General features: G+C 36.0%; 1 protein-coding gene across 2 annotated transcripts in view; it reads right to left on the bottom strand.

Annotated features, from left to right (window-relative positions):
• The window catches only part of wdfy1 (WD repeat and FYVE domain containing 1), a 42,953-nt gene extending 23,973 nt beyond the window's left edge, over window positions 1-18,980 (bottom strand). The window contains exons 1-12 of one of the 2 annotated variants that reach the window (XM_081371127.1): window positions 18,770-18,980; window positions 15,060-15,127; window positions 13,447-13,520; window positions 12,059-12,113; window positions 10,304-10,454; window positions 9,063-9,175; window positions 7,896-8,022; window positions 6,459-6,564; window positions 4,318-4,419; window positions 3,571-3,701; window positions 3,369-3,477; window positions 1,922-2,473 (exon numbers count right to left, since the gene is read on the bottom strand). In XM_081371127.1, coding sequence (XP_081227253.1) covers window positions 2,414-2,473; window positions 3,369-3,477; window positions 3,571-3,701; window positions 4,318-4,419; window positions 6,459-6,564; window positions 7,896-8,022; window positions 9,063-9,175; window positions 10,304-10,454; window positions 12,059-12,113; window positions 13,447-13,520; window positions 15,060-15,127; window positions 18,770-18,906 — 1,233 coding nt within the window. In that variant the 5' untranslated portion in view covers window positions 18,907-18,980 and the 3' untranslated portion in view covers window positions 1,922-2,413. Of the gene's footprint in view, window positions 1-1,921; window positions 2,474-3,368; window positions 3,478-3,570; window positions 3,702-4,317; window positions 4,420-6,458; window positions 6,565-7,895; window positions 8,023-9,062; window positions 9,176-10,303; window positions 10,455-12,058; window positions 12,114-13,446; window positions 13,521-15,059; window positions 15,128-18,769 lie in introns of those variants that run through there. The other variant, XM_081371130.1, reaches the window with a different exon arrangement.
• Between the last annotated feature and the right edge of the window lie 2,188 nt (window positions 18,981-21,168).

Here is a 21,168-nt window from a genome sequence, read left to right as displayed (position 1 = left end):
CCACCCCAAAATGTATTATTTCTGTCAACATTTACTCAACCTCAAGTTGTTCCAAACTTGTACGAATTTCTGTCTAAATTTGAAGATATTTAGAAGAATATGGTTAGTTAACCTTGGAAAAAGGTTAAAATGGAGAAAAAAGTATACACTGTCTGGTTACCAACATTCTTGAAAATATCTACTTTTGTGTTCAGCAGAAGAAAGAAACTCATACAGTTTTGGAACTACCTGAGGCTGAGTAAATGACGATAGACATTTAATTTTTAGGTGAACTATCCCTTTAAGAACACAATAAGAACAATATTATAAACGAAAATAAAAGATGAGATGAGAAATTACAATCGTCGCCAGTATCTATCCAATTAAATGAAACAAAAATGTCATACAACACACAACATCTGCTTTCTGTCTCTTCATTCTGTGTCATCTTGGATTTACGATACATGAAGCAAATATTAGAAAAATAAGTTTATGAATGGGAATGAGATTATTTACAAAGCGCGGCATGTGACGTAGGCCAAATCAAAACGAGCGGTGTGAAGCTAGCGCTTTACAAAGGCACAAATCAGCCATTTAATGCAAACACTCGCACAAACGCCGTTTGTACCCTCAGGTCATGAACACACTCAGACTGTGCAATCCAGGGCAAGGAACAGAGAACTCGTCAAGACAATGAACGACCTAGATAACGACTGAGGCAAACTCCAGACGCGATCTGATCAAGATATCGAAAGTAAGCTAGAAACATCGCTGGTCAGTTATAATGTTTGTAAACAGGTAATAGTTCTATCTTCTCATTAGCCAGTGTTACATTAGTAAGCTGTATGCAAATTTAAATCATCTAGAAGCTGCTTCCAGTAGCACAGCTTGAGTCTGAAGCCCAATACTTAAAGAAATAGTGCACCCAAAAATGACAATTCTGTCATCATTTACTCACGCCGTTTCAAAGCCGTACTATTTTCTTACTTCGGTGGAACACACACAAAAAAAATATATTCCACGTAGCTTTGTGTCAGGGACTGAAATGCTAAAAAACTGGCATCTCTCGGGTCTCATTTGCATATCTATTCGCTAGCGCGAAATAATACCACTGGTTGCCTTAAAGGGACACGGCAATAATAAAAAAAATTATATGAGATAGGAGAAAAAATTATATATGTCAATGTTTTTTTACATTCTCTTTCCATTGAGAAACTATGCGTTCGTTCACAAAACTTGTGAGGTCTTACAAGCCAACACAAAGGGTTTTTTTCCGATGGAACGCAAATGTATTGACTTATATTTTTTCTAAACATCTCATATTTTTCCTATCACAATGTCCCATTAGGATTAGGGGCTCTGTATGTACGCAAATGCAAAATGGCAACTTAAAATATGCGAACAATGAGATTTTAACCACTACTATGAAGAAAAACAAGTACATTTTTGGGGAATATAGCGCACTTAATACACGGCATAGGTCGTAAAGACTAATTTTATTGTTAATTTTTGGTTTTGGAAGCTATCATTAGGTTTCAGAAGAGTTGTTATATAGTGCACACGTCGTATGGACTCATTTTACGATTTTTGGAGCCCAAGTTCTCATTCACTTCTATTGTATGGAAATAACAGCATCAACATTCTGCTAAACGTCTAATTTTCCGTTCCACAGAAGAAAGTGAATAAATGTTGACAAATTTTAATTTATGAGTTAACCATCACTTTAATTTGTCCCTAAACCACAGAAAAACAATGATTAATGCTATAAATAGTGTTTAACAGAAGAACTCTACAAACATTGTGTACTAACGTAATGTGTTTAGTCATAAAATGTTTCATGGATTTTATATGCGGAATTATCCTCACCTACCTGACCTGAACCTGTCTGTCTCTAAGTTTGAGCTTTATTGGATTTACAGTGACACTTTTTTTTTTGGGGGGGGGGGGGGGGGGGGGGGGAGCAAGTTTGTATGAGATTGTATGCAAGTGGTGGTTACTATGACTATAAGTAGTGGCACTCAAATTCAAAAAGTGAAAGAAAGATAAACAAGACAGATGGATAAATAAACAGGATGTTGGATGAAAATAATGCTTCCTGTTTTTTTAGAATGGTAATTATGGATATAGAGGGAAAGACACACACACACATACAGAGAGAGAGAGCGCAAATATTGTGCTTTTAGAAGTACCTTGAGTTCATGTTCGCTCAAATCCAGGCCATCATACCTCATAAGAGTCATGAATGCCTCCGATTCAGAAAATCAAGGACCATCCCAATAACACACACATATTGACATACACTGTATTGAACTGTCCGTTTTGCGTAGACTCGACAGCTGAAGGACGAGAGAGTTAGACAGGTAGGTGAGTGTTTCCATGATCCGCGACAGATATCTGTTGGTGGAGTGTGGGCGGAGCCTTCAGAAACAGCCAATCAGCGGGGAGAGAATCCCGCCGCTACACTGCTGCCCACCACCTGCGTCATGTCCCAGATCTGTGGACAGACCAATCAAACGATTAGCAGGGAGGACCAATCAGAGGGCAGGAGAAGACTTCATTCATCAAATACAATTGCAACAAATTTGAGTAAATTGGACGTAAAACCATTCACACGTAACATGAATAAATGGATTTATGAACAAATTCTATAATCTACTAGCAATGTTATTTTAATATTTTTTTATATACAATTATAGTATTTATTAATATTTTGAATTAGCTATTTTTTATATGTGCGATTTAGTTTTACTAATTTTGTTATGTACTTTTGTGTAGTACTTCAATTTAAACAGTTATTTCAGTTAGTTGCCAAAGCAATATTTCTAATTTTCCTAAAATTACATTAAATTAAATTAGGTCTGTCAAATCGATTAATCGCAATATATATCCTTGATTCTTCAAATAATGATTATTATTGATTATATCAATTACATCATTACACCAGTAGGTGGAGACAAGCGACTGTTATTTGTCATTTTCCATCATTTGTTCAAAAACGCTGATTCATTCATGAATGAAACAAGTGAAGTCTTAATAAGCAAGTCATTGAATCATCAATTAAATTATACAGATTTGAAAAAAAAAAAAAAATTTATATATATACAATCAAATAATCAGTTCAGATAGATGTTTTAAAATCATGGCTAATTTTTTTTTTTCATTTGTCTCAATGAAAAATGAAAAGTTGGGTGAATATGGTGTTCCATGCAGTGCGATCTGGTAATATTCTGCACAGTTTAACAAATGTAGTAATTCATCTGGAAAGTCTATGCATATTAAAAAAAATTAGTATAGATATGGCAGCGTCAGAAATAAACTATCACAGTATGCTCCTTCAAGCATAGTCGCTATAACACTAGAATGAAAGAGATCAGGCATGAGTGTATGACCTTCACAACTCGATCAGTCCCACATGTGACCATCAGTCCTCGGCTCGGGTCCATGTCCATGTGAGAGATGTTGTGCTTCCCTTCATGAAACGTAGCCAGAGGAGTCCGACTGCAATGCGCAAATGTAAATACACAAGAATAAGAACCAAACAGAAAAGCAAAGAGAACAGAAAGACAACAAACTTAAAATAAAACGACTCACTCTTCCTCTTTTATCGTGTCGTAGCAGTCGTCACACATGCGCACCTGGAACTCAAAGCCCATGATGGGGTACGTGGAGCGTTTAGAACTACACTTCCCACAAATGGCCTTGCCACACTTCCTGCAGTGATGCTGAGGACAGGATATGACACGGCATTAGCATTAACACAACTTAGAGAGTGCAGATGAATAACAGGCTAAAAGGGATAGTTCACACAAAAATGAAAATTAGCCCATGATTTACTCTCCCTCAAGTCATCCTAGGTGTATATGACTTTCTTTCTGAAAAAAAAATCCTGGCTCTTCCAAGCTTTATAATGGCAGCGAATTGCCGTTTTCTGTTTTGAAGTCCATAAAAGTGCATCTATCCACCATAAAAGAACCATAAAAGGGTTAATAAAGGCCTTCTAAAGGCCTCTTTGAAGCAAAGAAAAGTGAAGCGATGAGTTTGTGTGAGGAAAATATTTCATATTTAACATGTTACAAAGTAAAATTCTAGCTTGTGATGGATAGAAGCATTTTTATGGACTTCAAAACAGAAACGGCAATTCACTCCCATTATAAAGCTTGGAAGAGCCAGGATTTTTTTTTTATATATAACTCCCGATTGTATTCGTCTTAAAGAAGAAAGTCATATACACCTAGGATGACTTGAGGGTGAGTAAATCATGGGCTAATTTTCATTTATTCATTTTTTATTGGGTGAACTATCCCTTTAAAAGCAAAAGATTTGATATAGCGGTGGTACCTGTCGGAGCCCCAGAGTCTTAGTGTCCCACATCTGCTTTATATTCCAAAAAAACGGCTGTTCGCATTTCTGACAGGAATCACTCTCCAGCCACTGTGGAGCCTGAAATGAGAGAGTTAAAGAGAGAGAGTTAGAGAGAGAGAGTTAGAGAGAGAGTTAGAGAGGGAGAGAGAGAGAGAGAGAGAGAGAGAGAGAGAGTTAGAGAGAGAGAGTTAGAGAGAGAGATAGAGAGGGAGAGAGAGAGAGAGAGAGAGAGAGAGAGAGAGAGAGAGAGAGAGAGAGAGAGAGAGAGAGAGAGATGACATTCTGAGTCGCTTTCAGGTCACCATAGAGATGAATGTGACTTTAATGACTGACGCAGGGGTTGCCATGACGACACCCAGAAAACTTCGTCACTGCTCCATGATTAGACATTTGGCCATTGATTCATTCAAGAATATGTTCTGGTGTACGTGTTTGTGTCCAGTGTGTGATTGAGCTTGTACTACACTGCCCGGCCAAAATAAGTCGCTGTTTGGATTTAAATAGGCAAATATTTAACAGTCTATGATTAGATCATCATTGCAGTGATTATTATGTTTCTAGCATGTTATGTGTTTGGCAACAGTTCTTCTAACCCTTACTGATGGAGTGTGTGGCTTTTCATTTATTAAACAATTAGAAAGACACATCAAGGCCATATTCCAGCATGACAACGTCAAGATTCATCAGACTCAAACTGTGAAAGAACGTTTGTGAGGAGAATGAAGAATCAGTTTCACACATGAATCAACTCCTCTGAGTCCAGATCTTAAATTCATTGAAAGTCTTTCTCATGTGTTGGAGGAGACTTTACAGAGTGCTGGACTCTTGCATTGACAATACAAGATCTTGACCAAACATTGATGCACTTCATGATGGAAATAACATCTCTACATTTATTTCCATCAAGAGGTGCAGCAATTTTTTGGTCAAGATCTTGTTCTTTCACAGTTTGAGCCTGATGAATCTTGACGTTGTCATCCTGGAATATGGCCATGATGCGTCTCTCTACATGGTTGTTTAAGAAATGAAAAGCTACACACTCCATGAGTAAGGGTTAGAAGAACTGCTGCCAAACATATAACATGCTAGACACATAATAATCACTGCAATAATGATTTAATCATAGACTTTTTATTTTTGGCCAGGCATATTAATAAAACAGATAGTTCTAATTGGTCAATACAGCGTTCCAGCCATGCTAAAACACAGAGGTGGACAGTAACAAAGTACATTTACTTGAGTACTGTACTTAGGTACACTTTTTGAGTATCTGTACTTTACTTGAGTATTATTTTTTCTGGAGGCATTTTACTTCAACTTCACTACATTTGAAAGACAAATATCGTACTTTTTACTCCACTACAATTCTGTTAAGGTCATTGGGTAGAAAGTAGTGACGTCAATCAGGGGATGATTTTGGTTGCAGGGGTTGCATTTTAGTTGGAAGTGAAAGTCGAGTGACGTCAACACAGACGTTGGATTTTGGTTGGAAATTAAAGTCGGGTTGACGTTAGAACCAGACTGATGTTGGTTTCTGACGTCAACCCGATTTTCATTTTCAGCGTTGGGTTTGGTCTTCTAAATGTGAATTTTGTCATTGTTTTGGAGCACACTAGCTTATAGATAACAGTAAGGCTAACATATTCATACTAAAAGCCAAAAAACTTTAAATAGGGCAGTATTTGAGGAAACAGCCATTTGGGTGTCCAAAACCATTGTGGACGTTATTGAGTGACTTATTCAATCTCATATTCAATCCCACTACTGGAACTGTGTTCTAGAAATACATGTGATATTGATATGAGGGCAGGCATAGATTCAGAGGCATAAGGGACTGTAAGTATTACATACTGCACAACAATGCAACAATAATAAAACAATGCATTGACATTTACTTTTTACTTTTGATAATAAAGTGCTTTTAAAAACGAGTACTTCTGTACTTTTACTTCAGTAAAAATCACTCTTTACAACTTGTACTTGTAATGGAGTAATATTTGACCAGTAGTATCTGTACTTTTACTCAAGTAAGGAAGTTGTGTACTTTGTCCACCTCTGCTAGAACATGAAATAGTAACATATACATCCATATATCATGTCAGCTCCTGTATAAGTACCTCTTCTCGAGCTGTGTCCATGTTCCACACTGTCATTCCTCCATCAGCAGAGCAGGACACCAGCTGATGGGTCAAACGCAGATACCTCAACGCCTGGACCTTCTCACTGAGACACAGACAGACACAGAATGACTGACTGGACCAGACAACTGATTATTCCTATTACACTTGAGTTCAAATGTTAGGGGTCGGATTAGATTTTTTATAGTTGTTGTAGTTGCAGAAGTCTCTTCTGCTCACCAAGGCTGCATTTATTTGATCACATTACAGTAAAAACAGTGAAATATTATTACAATTTGAAGACACTGTTTTCTATTGTATTATATGTTAATATGTAAATTATTCCAGTGATCAAAGCTGTATTTTCAGCATCATTACTCCAGTCTTCAGTGTCACATGATCCTTCAGAAATCAGTATAATATGATGATTTGATGCTGAAGAAACATTTTTGATTATCAATAATTTTGGAAACCATGATAAAAAAAATTTCAGGCGTCTTTGATAAACAGAAAGTTCTGAATTTAAAATAGAAATATTTTGTAACATTATTAATGTATTTAATGTCACTTTTGATCAATTTAATGTGCACTTGCTAAATAAAAGTATTAATTTCTTAAAAAAAAAAAAAAAACTTTTGTAATGCTCTGTGGTCTCTTCTTTAATCTCACATAATAAAATAATTCAAACAATCTCAAATCGATCTTTCATGTTAATTTAACTGACTTATAATTAAATATTAATTAAATGTACAGGTAATAAATGTAGAGTCAGAAGGTTATTACAACAAAATAAACCCCATAAAGGTCTAGTTTCACCCTAAAGTGATTTATTTTGTGAAAACGAATCTACGTTCTCTCTTACACCACACTTTTAGAAGAATGCTCCTGCTCAGAGATTGTTAATGTAACTGAAACTCATGAAAAACATTCACTTTCAGTATTTTCTTTTTACTACTACTAACTTTCAGAACTTTTTTTTTAATTTCTCAATAGTTCTCAATTTTGGTTTCTTAAGCCATTCACAGCCTAGTAGCACTTATAGCAATGTTTCATTAAGGCTATTACTGTCATGTGTGTGTGTGTGTGTGTGTGTGTGTGTGTGTGTGTGTGTGGTTCTTGTATATATGATTTATGAGGACACGTGTAAAATGACAAGGGTATTACAACGTAAACATGGTTTATGGGGACATTTCCTGTGTCCTTGTAAACCAAATGGATTTTAAAAAAACATACTAAACTGTTTTTTTTTTTTTTTTGATTAACAAAATTAAGAAAGTTTTGTGTGATGGGTAGGTTTAGGGGTAGGGATAGTGTAAGGGGGGAGAAAGTACAGTTTGTACAGTATAAAAACCATTATGTCTATGGAGAGTCCACATATACGTGTGTGTGTGTGTGTGTGTGTGTGTGTGTGTGTGTGTGTGTGTGTGTGTGTCTCACTGGTGTCCCTGCAGTAGTAATGTGCGTCCCTTTCTGCCACCAATGTCCCACATGATCACACTGTGATCAGAAGCTCCGGAAAACAGCCACCTCTGAACTGGATCCCAATATAACACAGCAACACTACCTACAGACAGACAGACAGACAGACAGACAGACAGACAGACACAAGAGTGTTAAAGGAAACAGTTCTTTCACAAAACTGTGAGACCAGTTACGAAAGACACTCAGATGTGTGTATAAGTGTTGAGAAAAAGCAAGCTATAATTCGGAGACAAAACTGTCCTCAAAAGTGAGCTAAATCTGACTAAATTTCCCTTTAGCTCTAAAATACTTAATGTGGACTATAAAGGCCCCGATATACGTCCAGCGAAATCGAAGAACGAACTGGTGTGATGTCAATTCAAACAAAATCAGGCCAAAAATGAAGGAGTTTGGAGTTTGTTTCAGTGGATTTCAAAACAGCTTGCCAAAGTGAATCTTCTGGAGAAGTTCGCTCTGGCCGGTGAACACCTCTGAACTACCATTGGCACATGGCGATGATGTAATAGGTGGGTGCGGCTCTGAGGCTCCGCCTTCTTTGACGTGGAAATCTTCTCCTTTTCATTTCTTCTGTTCAGTCCAAAACATGAACACACTGGAGAGCTGCTTTACAGTAGAAACTGAACTTGTAATTCTAATTGACAGAGACACAGACACCGTTTTGTCATGTTTAATTCTGTAAAGCGACTTGCTTTTATGCAATCTCTTGTATTAAGTGGTTTATAAATGAAGTGACAAACTTGACTGGAGTGCTGAATTATAGAGTTTGTGCAAACATATTAAAATCACTATGATCAGATGCTTTCTTTACTGCTGTTTTCTCACCTCTGTTATTTTATATGTTTATTTTGTTATTGAGAGGAAAGTGCAAAGCACATATTTACATATTCACCTAAACACCGCTCTCAGTGTCGGGATGTTTGCTAACAGTGTACAGCTGGACACATATTTAAAATTTCTTTTTACCCCTTCGTGAAAAATGAAAAAGAACTACGCCGTGAGTATATCGGGGCCTTAAGGTTTTATAGACATTGAAAAGAGCTATACAAATAAAATAAAGACTTGACCTTTGGTGTGGCCATATATATATATACATGTAAACACGTGTATTTGTAGGTGTGTTACCTTCATGTCCCTTTAGTGTGGTAATGATAGAACACGACTGTTCATCCAGTTTCAGCAGAGTGATCTGCCCTGAATGATCTCCTACGAAGGCATGCTGGGTTTCGTTATCATATCTGCATTTGTAGTCAAGAAAACAAGACAGAAGAGAGGAAATAATCCTCTTAACAAAAATCATATTTAAACCAGTTTAAGACACTAATTCATTTGCCAATCCATTAAAATTTATAATGAATCCATTTAGTGATGAACGATATATCGGCCACCATATCGGTATCAGCCGATATATGTTAATTTTTAATGTTATCTTTATCGGCCCGATAAGAAAATTTGGCCGATATATTAAAGCCGATAAATAATGGATTATTTCCCTCAGCTGAGACACTTCAGATGCACACTGTTCACCATGATGGCTTTGAATTGCTTGAAATATGATTGGAATCACTTTAAAATAGGAAAAAGTGCAACATGTGCAGCGCAAGTCTGTCATATCGGCTACATAAAATTATATTGAAAACATTAATTGTGTGTTTGGGACATGGCTTTTAATGGAGAGACTTTTATTTTTGTAATCAGGCTCTCAAAAATTACATAAAAAAATGGATTAAGATTTATCGGTCAAAATATCGGTTATCGGCTCTCAAATATAAAAAACTATCGGTTATTAAAATGTTCATATCGGTGCATCCCTAAATCTATTTCATCAAAATGTATTTGAAAGATATTCAGGGACTTGTATGCATTAGCAGAACTACGGTTGTCACAAAAATATGAAGCAGCACAATTAGCATTAGCAACAGCATATTAGACTGATTTCTGAAGGATCATGTGACGCTGAAGACTGGAGTAATGATGCTGAAAATTAAGCTTTGATCACAGGAATAAATTACATTTGAACATTTATTCAAATAGAAAACAGTTCTTTTAAATTGTAAAAATATTTCACAGTATTACTGTTTTTACTGTATTTTCGATCAAATAAATGAAGCCTTGGTGAGCTTAAAAATCTTACAGACCCCAAACTGTATAGCAATTCTGACCAAAGTCCATACACATTTTAAAGTAACAATATAATAAATAATAATATTTTTTATATTACTAATAATATACAAAAGCAACTGTGTAAACACATGTAACGTTACCTCTAACACTGCAGAAACCACTGCGATCCAGAGAAATCGCATGCATAAAATGTAAAAATGCATTAGAAATATTTCTCAGGGAAAGCCTGAAGTGAAGGATACTGTAAACAGGAAGCCCATGAGCCGAAGCTGTGGCGTCCCAGCATAGAGCCGCTCTGAGTGCTCATCCAGCTGATGCTTTTATCATGACCCGTACTGATCACCCACTGACTCTCCAGAGAGAAGATGAGGTCTGACACACGGTTCTGATGGGCTGTGCGCGCGCACACACACACACACACACACACACACACACACACACACACACACACACTTGGTGAAGATCAAGGTTCAAAAGGTCTGAGACAATTTGTGAGTCCCAATTTTGTGTAGTTGTGCCGTTTTGTAGAGTAATCAGTGTGAGTAGTGTGTTCACACTGAGAATTCCAAATAGAACTTTTAATACTCAAATGATGCACTAAATTAACCGAAAAAACAAAGAGTGGAATGTTGGACACTTCATGCTCTCAACATTCCGAGATTGAATGACAAAACTGCCTTGTAAAGTTCATACACTTCTACACCGATGAGAACATAGGGCAGTGTGTGTATGTGAAACTGTCTGCTTAATGCATGATCAACTGTAGCATGTGTTGTTGTCACATGATCTCATTTAAATTAGGGTTATTGTTAACTAAAACTGCTAAAAACAGTTTTGTTCAAAAAAATAAACCTAAAAATAAACTACAATTATTTGATTAAAAAAAACTATTTGAACTAGAATAACTAACTAACTAATTAGAAATGATGCCTTGGCAACTAACCGAAATCACTAAAAAACACTAAATTATAACTGGAAATAAATAAATACTAACCAGTAATACATTCCGAGATTGAAGCATGCTTTATATATATATATATATAAAGATTGACTACAAAAGATTGAACAAAAGTTAAAATGAAAACAAATCTAATTCAAAATATTAATATTTGAAAAATAAAAAAATACTAAAGTAACAGGTTTTTTTTTGCATGCATGTTTAATTAATTATATAAAAAAAGTAGTTATTTAGAATTTTAATTAATTGAATTTTTAATAATTGTAATGATTTTGGGTCAAATGTCTTAACCTTTGGCGGTTCAATCAAATAATGAGTTAAGAAAAAAAAAGTCTTTCTTCTGGTTCATTCGTCACACTGGAAACAAAAGATGAAGCTGAGCAAATTGCAATGTGGGATACAGTATTCCATGGATCAGTAAGATTCAGAACACAAACACACTCTTGAGATTCGCTTTGAAGGCAGAGAGTGCTGTGTGTCGAGATGTTTGTGAGACGATGTCATCATCTGATGATGTCATTGTGTGTCCTGGTAGGGCAACTAACAGTGTAACTGTATCTGATCCGAAATGAACATAATGCAGATCACAATACCAACTAATTCATTCAAATTAAGTCAACTACAATATTTGACCGTTATAAGCCGGAATACCGTCTCTCACACAAACATGCTTTCCTGGCATTGTCCGGTTTTCTCCAGACACATTTTCCAGAGCAGCTCTGACTCATCCAGCCATAATCATCTTGTGTGTGAGTGTGTGAGTGTCTAAGTGTCTAGTGAGAGCTCACATGAGAATCTTAGCCCCAGGGCATGCTGGGAAAAAAACAAATGATCCTCAAGTGATTGGGTGGGCCAAAGTAAAGTAGTGTAGTGTGTGTGTGTGTGTGTGTGTGTGTGTGTGTGTGTGTGTGTGTGTGTGTGTGTGTGTGTGTGTGTGTGTGTGTGTACATTTTAGTGCTCTGCTGGAAGGGAAATCACACCCATCACCTAAAGTATGTTGGAACACTAATGGAAATAAGGCATAAGTCTCTGGTTTTACCTGGGTATGTTTTTACATGGTTCATTTTGTTGAAATCTTCTGAGATGAGGAACTCCTGTGAGAGACAGAGAAAAGAAGATTACAGATTTACTCAATGCGTTAGTTTACCCTCTTACTCACCCGAATGTGGCAACAAACCCAGATGACTTTCAGCTTTTTGTGACACGCAAAATAAGAGCTCTTTTCCACACAGTGATCGGGACTCTCAAGATCCAAATAAGGACAAAGAAAGCATCATTTAAGCATATATTTCAAGTCTTCGGATTACTTTTATGGTGTTTTTTTGTCCACGGTCCCTATATAAACTACCGTTCAAACATTAGGGGTCAGTAAGATTTTTGTATTTATTTTTTTTAGAAAGAAATGAATACTTTTATTCAACAAGGATGCATTGAATTGATCTAAATAACAGTAAAGACTTTTTTAATGTCACAAAAGATTTATATTACAAATAAATACTGATTTCAACTTCTATTCATCAAACAACCATTAAAAAAAGCAACTGTTTTCAACATTGATAATGTTTCTTGAGCATCAAATCATCATATTAGACTGATTTCTGAAGGATCATGCGACACTAAAGACTGGAGTAATGATGCTGAAAATACAGCTTTGATCACTGGAATAAATTACATTTTATAATATTTTCAAATAGAAAAAACTTATTATAAATTGTAATAATATTAATGATTTTACTGTATTTTTGATCAAATAAAAGCAGCCTTGGTGAGCAGAAGACTTTTAATTTAAATGATAATAATTAAAATAATTCTAACCAACACCTAATTTTTAACAGTAGTGTACGTCCTTTGTATCAACAACAAAAAAAGAGCAGTGTGAACATTCTGCTAAACATCTCACTTTGTTCTCCACAGAAAACCATACAGGTTGGGAATGATATGAAGGCAAGCAAATTACGAAAATGTTTATTTTCTGGGTGAACTATCCCTTTAATACATAAATATGTACAGTTGCCCTGACTACAGGCATCTAAAGAGATATGGCTGCATATCTCGACTGCCAAGTCTCAAATTGAAGGATCTTTGGAAGACAGCCTTCGTTTCGCGTCTTTTATTCAGCTCATTTTGAAGGATGCATCACGTTTATCCTTCATGTCCATCAGTAACCCACAATCCTTTGCACACATTCCAATTCCCGAAGCATAACTGACGGAAAATGAGTTGGCACTGAATGAAATGTAGGACAAAAATAATGTTCTTGTAGATTAAGGCATAAATGTTATCTTTTATTTTAGCCTACAAACCAAGACTAGAAAGGACACAACCTCACTAGGATGCAGCTTTCTGTTTGGGAAGCACCTATAGGGACATAATATTCAACATCTGAAAACACTTTGGCCCTCGGGGGGGCGATACAGTGACACTTACCACAACGGCCCCATTGTCCTGTCCTATGAAGATTCGCTTGCTCTCATGGTGATATGACATACAGGAACACGGAGCTGGACAGAAAGAGAAACACTTGACCTACATCCTCTGAGATTTCTGCTGCTTAAAGGTGAAGTGTGTCATTTCTGTGCTACAAGCGGCACCAAAAACAACACTTCGCTTTTTTTAATTGAAAGCTAAAATAATAGAAAATATAAATATTAGACATGAACTTTAAAAAAACTTGCCTTGAAAACTACTGGAAACAAGTTGAAGAACTACTAGAACTGCACGATTAATCGTTAAAAGGTCTGCGTTCTGACCCAGAGAGAGCGGTTATGTATAGATATGAAACAGCTTCACAAACAGTCTTTTCAACCACACAGTATTATTAGTTCTGTCTTACAAATTTTCAAATTATTACATAAGTATTGGGAGAAAAGTTTATAGTTCGGATATAAACACTGATGTCTACGAAAGCAACCAAAATTTGCACTTCAATTAGCAATTGTATCAATTACATCGTTATGCCAGTAGGTGGCGACAAGTGACTGTTAAAAATATGTATGTGTCATTGAATCATTCATTCAACAGATTCGTTCAAAAACGCTGATTCATACAGCAATGAAACAAGTGAAGTATTTATCATTCAAGTAAACCGCTTTTCTTTTTAAATAATACATTGAAATTAATTAAACATTTTTAAATAGACTGCAGGAATTAACATTTTGTCTGAACCTCTAGTAAATGACATGTTATTTTGTTTAGTTGTCTGTTCAGAATTGTGGGAGAATCATGATCTCAAATTTTTTTTTTAAACGCGATTCTCAATTTTTCTAGAATCGTGCCGCTCCAAGTACCACAATTTCTAAATGAAAATAATATACATTAAAGTTAAATAGAAATAGTAGACTAAACTAATTAAAAAAAAAAACACACACGCTCCTCCTCTCCATCTCTCACTCATAACAGACTAACGGTTTGAGGAGAGTGGTTAAGCGTTTCCCAAACCAAGCCGTCAAACATACATCATCAGAGAAGGTCCTCCAATGCAGAGGGGAGGGGCATTTTCTGATTTTGATTAAAGATTACGAAGCCCAAAATTTTTTGTGTGGATTGACTTGCATGGATGAATTGTTCACCACAAAACGATCAATTTAGGCAAACAAAGTAAATATGGTTAATTTTGATTTCATGTGGACTTTAAAAATACTAATAAATACTATAAAAGTATAAAAAATAACAGTTTCCGAACCATTTTTCTCCAACAATCCTACTTTTTCTCAAACACAGATCCAGTTTGCATCAGAATTTGACATGTCAAGCAACTCAAACAAAAAGAGCAATGGCACATCAAACCTTCATGCACTTACTGGTGACACTGGTGAATGTACAGTATGAGAGACAACAGGAGATTGTGTGTTGAAAACGTGTTATTTTCCTTTTGGTTAATGCTCAAAGTGTCAGTCACGTCAAACCTGCTCTCACCATATTTGAGATTCCGTCCACTTTCATTGTAAAGAAAATGACAGCGTGAACATTACGCTAAACATGCTCCACTGTTAGGAACATATTACGAGTAAGAAATGATTTTTGGTTGAAATGATACTCACAGGACACAGTGTGGTAGATGCTGGGCCAGTACTGTCCACTGTCACGCTTCAGCCAAACTCTGATCGTCCTGAAATAAATAAACAAACAACAACACATTCAAATAAAACATGAAATACCATATAAGAATCAACCCAAATTAATATATATTTATTTGTTTGGAACATGAAAAGAAAGTAAAGTTTAAAAAATAAAAAAATAAAAAAATAAGTAAGTAAATAAATTATATATTATATATATATATATATATATATATATATATATATATATATATATATATATATATATATACACACTGAACAAAATTATAAATGCAAAACTTTTGTTTTTGCCCCCATTTTTCATGAGCTGAACTCAAAGATCTAAGACTTTTTCTATGTACACAAAAGGCCTATTTCTCTCAAATATTGTTAACAAATCTGTCTAAATCTGTGTTAGTGAGCACTTCTCCTTTTCCGAGATCATCCATCCACCTCACAGGTGTGGCATATCAAGATGCTGATTAGACAGCATGATTATTGCACAGGTGTGCCTTAGGCTGGCCACAATAAAAGGCCACTCTAAAATGTGCAGTTCTACTGTATTGGGGGGGTTCCAGAGCATCCCAAACACATTCATTCATGCTGACTGCAGGAATGTCCACCAGAGCTGTTGCCCGTGAATTGAATGTTCATATCTCTACCATAAGCCGTTTCAAAGGCGTTTCAGAGAATTTGGCAATACATCCAACCGGCCTCACTACCGCCCAGGACCTCCACATCCAACATCTTCATCTCCAAGATCGTCTGAGACCAGCCACCCGGACAGCTACTGCATCGGTTTGCATAACCAAAGAATTTCTGCATAAACTGTCAGAAACCGTCTCAGGGAAGCTCATCTGCATGCTCCTCGTCCTCATCAGGGTCTCGACCCGACTGCAGTTCGTCGTCGTAACCGACTTGAGTGGGCAAATTCTCACATTCGATGGCGTCTGGCACTTTGGAGAGGTGTTCTCTTCATGGATGAATCCCGGGTTTTCACTGTACAGGGCAGATGGCAGACAGCATGTTTGGCGTTGTGTGGGTGAGCGGTTTGCTGATGTCAACGTTGTTGATCGAGTGGCCCATGGTGGCGGTGGGGTTATGGTATGGGCAGGCGTATGTTATGGACAACGAACACAGGTGCATTTTATTGATGGCATTTTGAATGCACAGAGATACTGTATCGTGACGAGATCCTGAGGCCCATTGTTGTGCCATTCATCCACGTTCCTTCATAGGCCTTTTGTGTACATAGATCTTTGAGTTCAGCTCATGAAAAATGGGGGCAAAAACAAAAGTGTTGCGTTTATAATATTGTTCAGTATATATTTTAAAAAAATAATAATAATATATGTGTGGTCAAATTGATTAATCGTGATTAATTTCATCTAACCTAAAATGTTTTATAATATATGTATATATGTGTACATATATATATGTGTGTGTGTGTATATATATATATATAGCCTATATAAACTTATGTTAGATTTGATTGATCGTGGTTATTTTGACAGCAATAAATAATATAATATAATTAACATAATATAATAATATTATAAAAAATAAAAATGGCTAAAAATAACCAGCTGAAGTGTGATGGTCATGCACAGAAACACACACATGCCCCGGAGCAGCTGAACTCTCTGTTCATTTAGTTTCAGTTCCTGCATATGTTTGTGCACCTGCTCTCACATGTGCAGGTAATCAGGACATGACCACACACGTCTCTCCGACTACACTAACACGGTTTTGTCGAGCCAGAATGATTCAAATGTAAAATATATTCAGAGATGAAAAAACTCAAAGCATGTTCATTCACAACTATATAAATGATTCTGACAGCACAAATAAGATTTGATCTTGATCTCTGAATCTCAACTCATCTCTTTTAGATCTGCTTCTCTGACGTCACGTGTTGAACTCTTGAGCTGTTTTCTAGCTAATTGATCATCTTTAAGCTTCCCTTAATGGGCATCTGGAAACACATGCTGTTGATGCCAGCTGTTTCTCCTGTTCAGCATTTAAAAACATGTTTGAATCCCATTTGAAAAGGAGGTCATTGTTTAGAAACATTAAGAAGAGTATGTTGAAATGCATGAAGACATAAGATATGATTTCAAGCCTTGCAGAAACAAAGCAAGCACTGATGCGTTCATCCTGAGAGGAACTTAACCAACGTCACTGCTGAAAGAAAATGGCTTAACCCAGCCTAAGTGCTTTGCTGGACTTTTAGGCTGACTAAATATCCAAACCCCAATAACACTATCAAAAAATGTTGTCTAAACCAGCGTGATCGTGCTCAAAGACCAGCTAACCACCTAAGGCTGGTTTAAAGGGTTAGTTCACCCCAAAATGAACATTTTCTTTTTTTTTTTAGTAATATTTTCAGGTCAGAGGTCACTCGACTTGCCAGTGATTACAGTTTATAAAGTTACAAATATGGATATTTTTCTAACAAAACGCACCGCTTCTCTTCAGAAGGTCTTTATTAACTCCCAGGAGCCGTCTGGATTACTTTTATGATGGATAGATGCACTTTTATGGACTTCAAAATCCAAGTCACCATTCACTGCCATTTTAAAGCTTGGAAGAGACAGGATATTTATTAATATAGCCTAACTCTGATTGTGTTTGGCTGAAAGAAGAACGTTATATACACAGAAGATGGCTTGAGGGTGAGTAAATCATGGGATCATTTTCATTTTTGGGTGAACTATCCCTTTAAGTTGCGTTTTCCAGTAGGTTTTCCTCATAAAAAGAGTTGAACAACACAAATAATATCCAAATATACATTTAAACAGAGCACAATATCTATGTAAACAAGTAAAACAAGTCCAAAGTACCATGGTAACCACCCATTATGCCAAGATAATAAAATAATATGGGATGTTCTTCAAATAGTGAAAGAAGCTGTCAGTAAATCAGTCATTTTAATTTAATTTCGTCAATCTACCACAATAACTACAATAATCTTAGTAATAAATAAAACATAATATATTGGCCTGTAATAAATCATATCATACTTGATAGCCTAAGTCCAAAAGACACATGAAATTATGATATACCAGGTCATATTTATGAGATATATTTCTGAGATGAAAAGTTCATTAAATCAGAAAGTCGACTCAGTGTCAGAACTCCTACTTTTTACATCATAATTGTGATTTACAAGAGCATTTTTTTCTTATGTTGCAGAACTGCTTTCATATACAACATTTATTGTTAGTGTAAAATCTAAATAAATGAACACAAGATCTTCAAACACTGTGAGAAGCTTTAAGAATCATTCTGCTTTTGATTTGTGTTGACATTATGACAGTTGTGGCAAACACACACACACACACTTACCACAGTTTCACAGTAACTGTTACACATATCCTGTACAGATATCCTGCTCTATGGGTAATTCATAATTCATCTTCAATTCTGAAGTTTTCAAGCAACAATCTAGCTTGTAAAGTTCAAGAGCTTCTATTCAAAACACTTGCCATGATGTTTTGGACATGCATCATTGAAGTACCCTGGTAAACCTATAATACCATGGTATTACCATGTACCGCTATAGAAATTATTATAGGAGAATAATTACGCATGTTTTTAAACAAATAAACAGATAAACGAGACCAGTGTAGATTTCAGCGTTGTCACATAATGTGATCGTGTTTACACCGGCGCGTGTAACGTTAACTTACCTGTCCTCGCTGACCGTAATAACCCCATCCTCTTTCGGGATCAGCACGGCCGTGTTCACGGTGTCGCTGTGGCCCTCGATCTTGTTTAACAGGACGGGTCTGAAGCTCTGAGGCCTCGAGTGGATCTCCGCCGCCATCGCTGTTTTCCCCTCGATTCCCTCTATGTGTGTGTGTGTGTGTGTGTGTGTGTGTGTGTGATGATTCCTCCTCTCGAGTCAGCTGAGCGTTGAGGAAGTTCAACCGCAACAGCGCGAGATACCGTAACGCTCCGTAAAAACGCGTCCGTTAAAAAAACAACAACAAAAAAACACCCCCAGATAGCAGACGCACGTCTTCAAGATGTCTGTTAAAGATTACTTTATCTTGAAACCATCTGCTGTTTTCTGACATCTGATAGACGTCTTTAAGATGTCAGTTTTACATACATTCTAAATAATAAACATTAGATAAAGATTAGATAAACAATAAAGATATCTTAAAGACATTTTCTAGTATTTGACATCTGACAGGAAACGTCCAATGTCTGTGTGATGTACGTGTGCTATCTGGGACCGAGGTTTACTTACAAACTATGCTGTATAATTTTAACATTGTGTACAATAAATTATTAATGCAATTTTTTTTTTTGCAACCAGGGCCTAAAACTAACTTTTTTTGTTACCACTGCTGCCAATGACCAGTGATTTAAAGGGGCGGCTGATTATGACTTCACTTTTCTAACTTTAGTTAGTGTGTAATGTTGCTGTTTGAGCATAAACAACATCTGCAAAGTTACAACGCTCAAAGTTCAAAGCAAAGGGAGATATTATTTTAAAGAAATCACTTTTTAAGGATTACAACAAACTGGTAGAGACTACACGACATTCCTCCCAGGTTAGTGACATCACTAACCCTAAAATAAACCCCGCCCCTGGGAATACGATTTAAAGATTATCATGACAGAATATGCTAATCAATGACTAGAAGATAACATATAAGCTACATAAATTCATCAACTAACCATTCAGAAATGTTGTCTACATGTTGTCACTTCTTCTTGAGTCTCTCCATCTTTGTCTGACTCTGTTTTGAACATAAAAGACTAAAAGTTTTTGAAATTTTCAGGACACAAGCTATTGTAGCTCCGTCCCCTGTGCTGGGAGCAGCAGCTCATTTGCATTTAAAGGGACAGACACAAAAACTGTGTGTTTTTGCTCACCCTCAAAAAGTGACAATTTTAACATGCTATATAAAAATATCTGTGGGGTATTTTGAGCTAAAACTTCACATACACACTCTGAGGACATCAGAGACTTATTTTACATATTGTGAATAGGGCATTACACCACCCCTTTAAGAAAATGTAGGCTACCCTCCATAAATATTTTTTACCAGCCAGTTATGATGCAAAAAAATCTTAGATGCCAGTAAAAATTCCGATATTCCGAATTCCAATTTCGATACCAAAGTTAGCTATGGAAGCTTTTTTCCCACAGAATAAAAAAATAGAAAAGGAGTAAAAGCGACTTTTTATCTCACAGGTCTGACTTTTTTCTCTCGCAATTGCGAATTTATATCATGTAATTCTGAGAGAAAAAAAAAGAAACACGAAGGGGGTGAAAACTTTTGAACAAGATAAAGATGTCAAACTTTTTCGTATTTTATTTAAAATATCAAATCTTTTCATTTAGTTCTGCCCTTCGGAAACAACAGAAGATGCTTACCCTACATGTTTCCTGGAAGATTTTTCAACCCCCGGCTCTTAATGCATCGTTTTTCCTTCTGGAGCATCAGTGAATGTTTAAACCCTTTTTAATAGTTGTGATTGAGTCCCTCAACAGTCCTTGCAGTGTGAAAAGATGGATCTCAAAATCATGCAGTCACAGCTGGACAGGGTTCAAATATGCAAATTATGCTGGAAAACTGCAGAATTTGCATTTTTCTGAAGAACACTGTGCAGTTTAACTCAGGACAAACAAAGGACTCATGAACATCTATCACAACAGCCATGGATCATCCAGATAACCACACACAGTATTAAGAATCAAGAACACTTCTGAACGGGTCATTTTTATAAATTCAGCTTCTTCAAGTGGACTATAAGTAAAAATCTTATGTAAAATATCTTATTCAGGACAGTACTAAAAAAAAACAAAAAAAAAAAACATGCATTTTGTATGATCCCTCTCATTTTGTATGCAAACTTTTGAGCACGACTGTATCGATGCACTTTAATATCAGTTTTCAGGAAAGTAATTCATTTCTAGCTAATTACAGTGTAATTATTTTACTGTACTAATTCATCTCACTAAAAAGTATTGGATTACTTATTACTAATTACTTTCTAAATCCCATATCAACCTCGATCAGTTGAACAATACAGGGATAGAAATGAAACTGCTCTTTTAATTCTTACAAAT

This window comes from Scardinius erythrophthalmus (genome assembly GCF_964197995.2).
Source record: "Scardinius erythrophthalmus genome assembly, chromosome: 7".
In the NCBI taxonomy this organism is placed as follows: Eukaryota; Metazoa; Chordata; class Actinopteri; order Cypriniformes; family Leuciscidae; genus Scardinius; species Scardinius erythrophthalmus.
The sequence above is the reverse complement of the archived record's forward strand: the minus strand, read 5'-3'. Positions and strand labels throughout refer to the sequence as shown.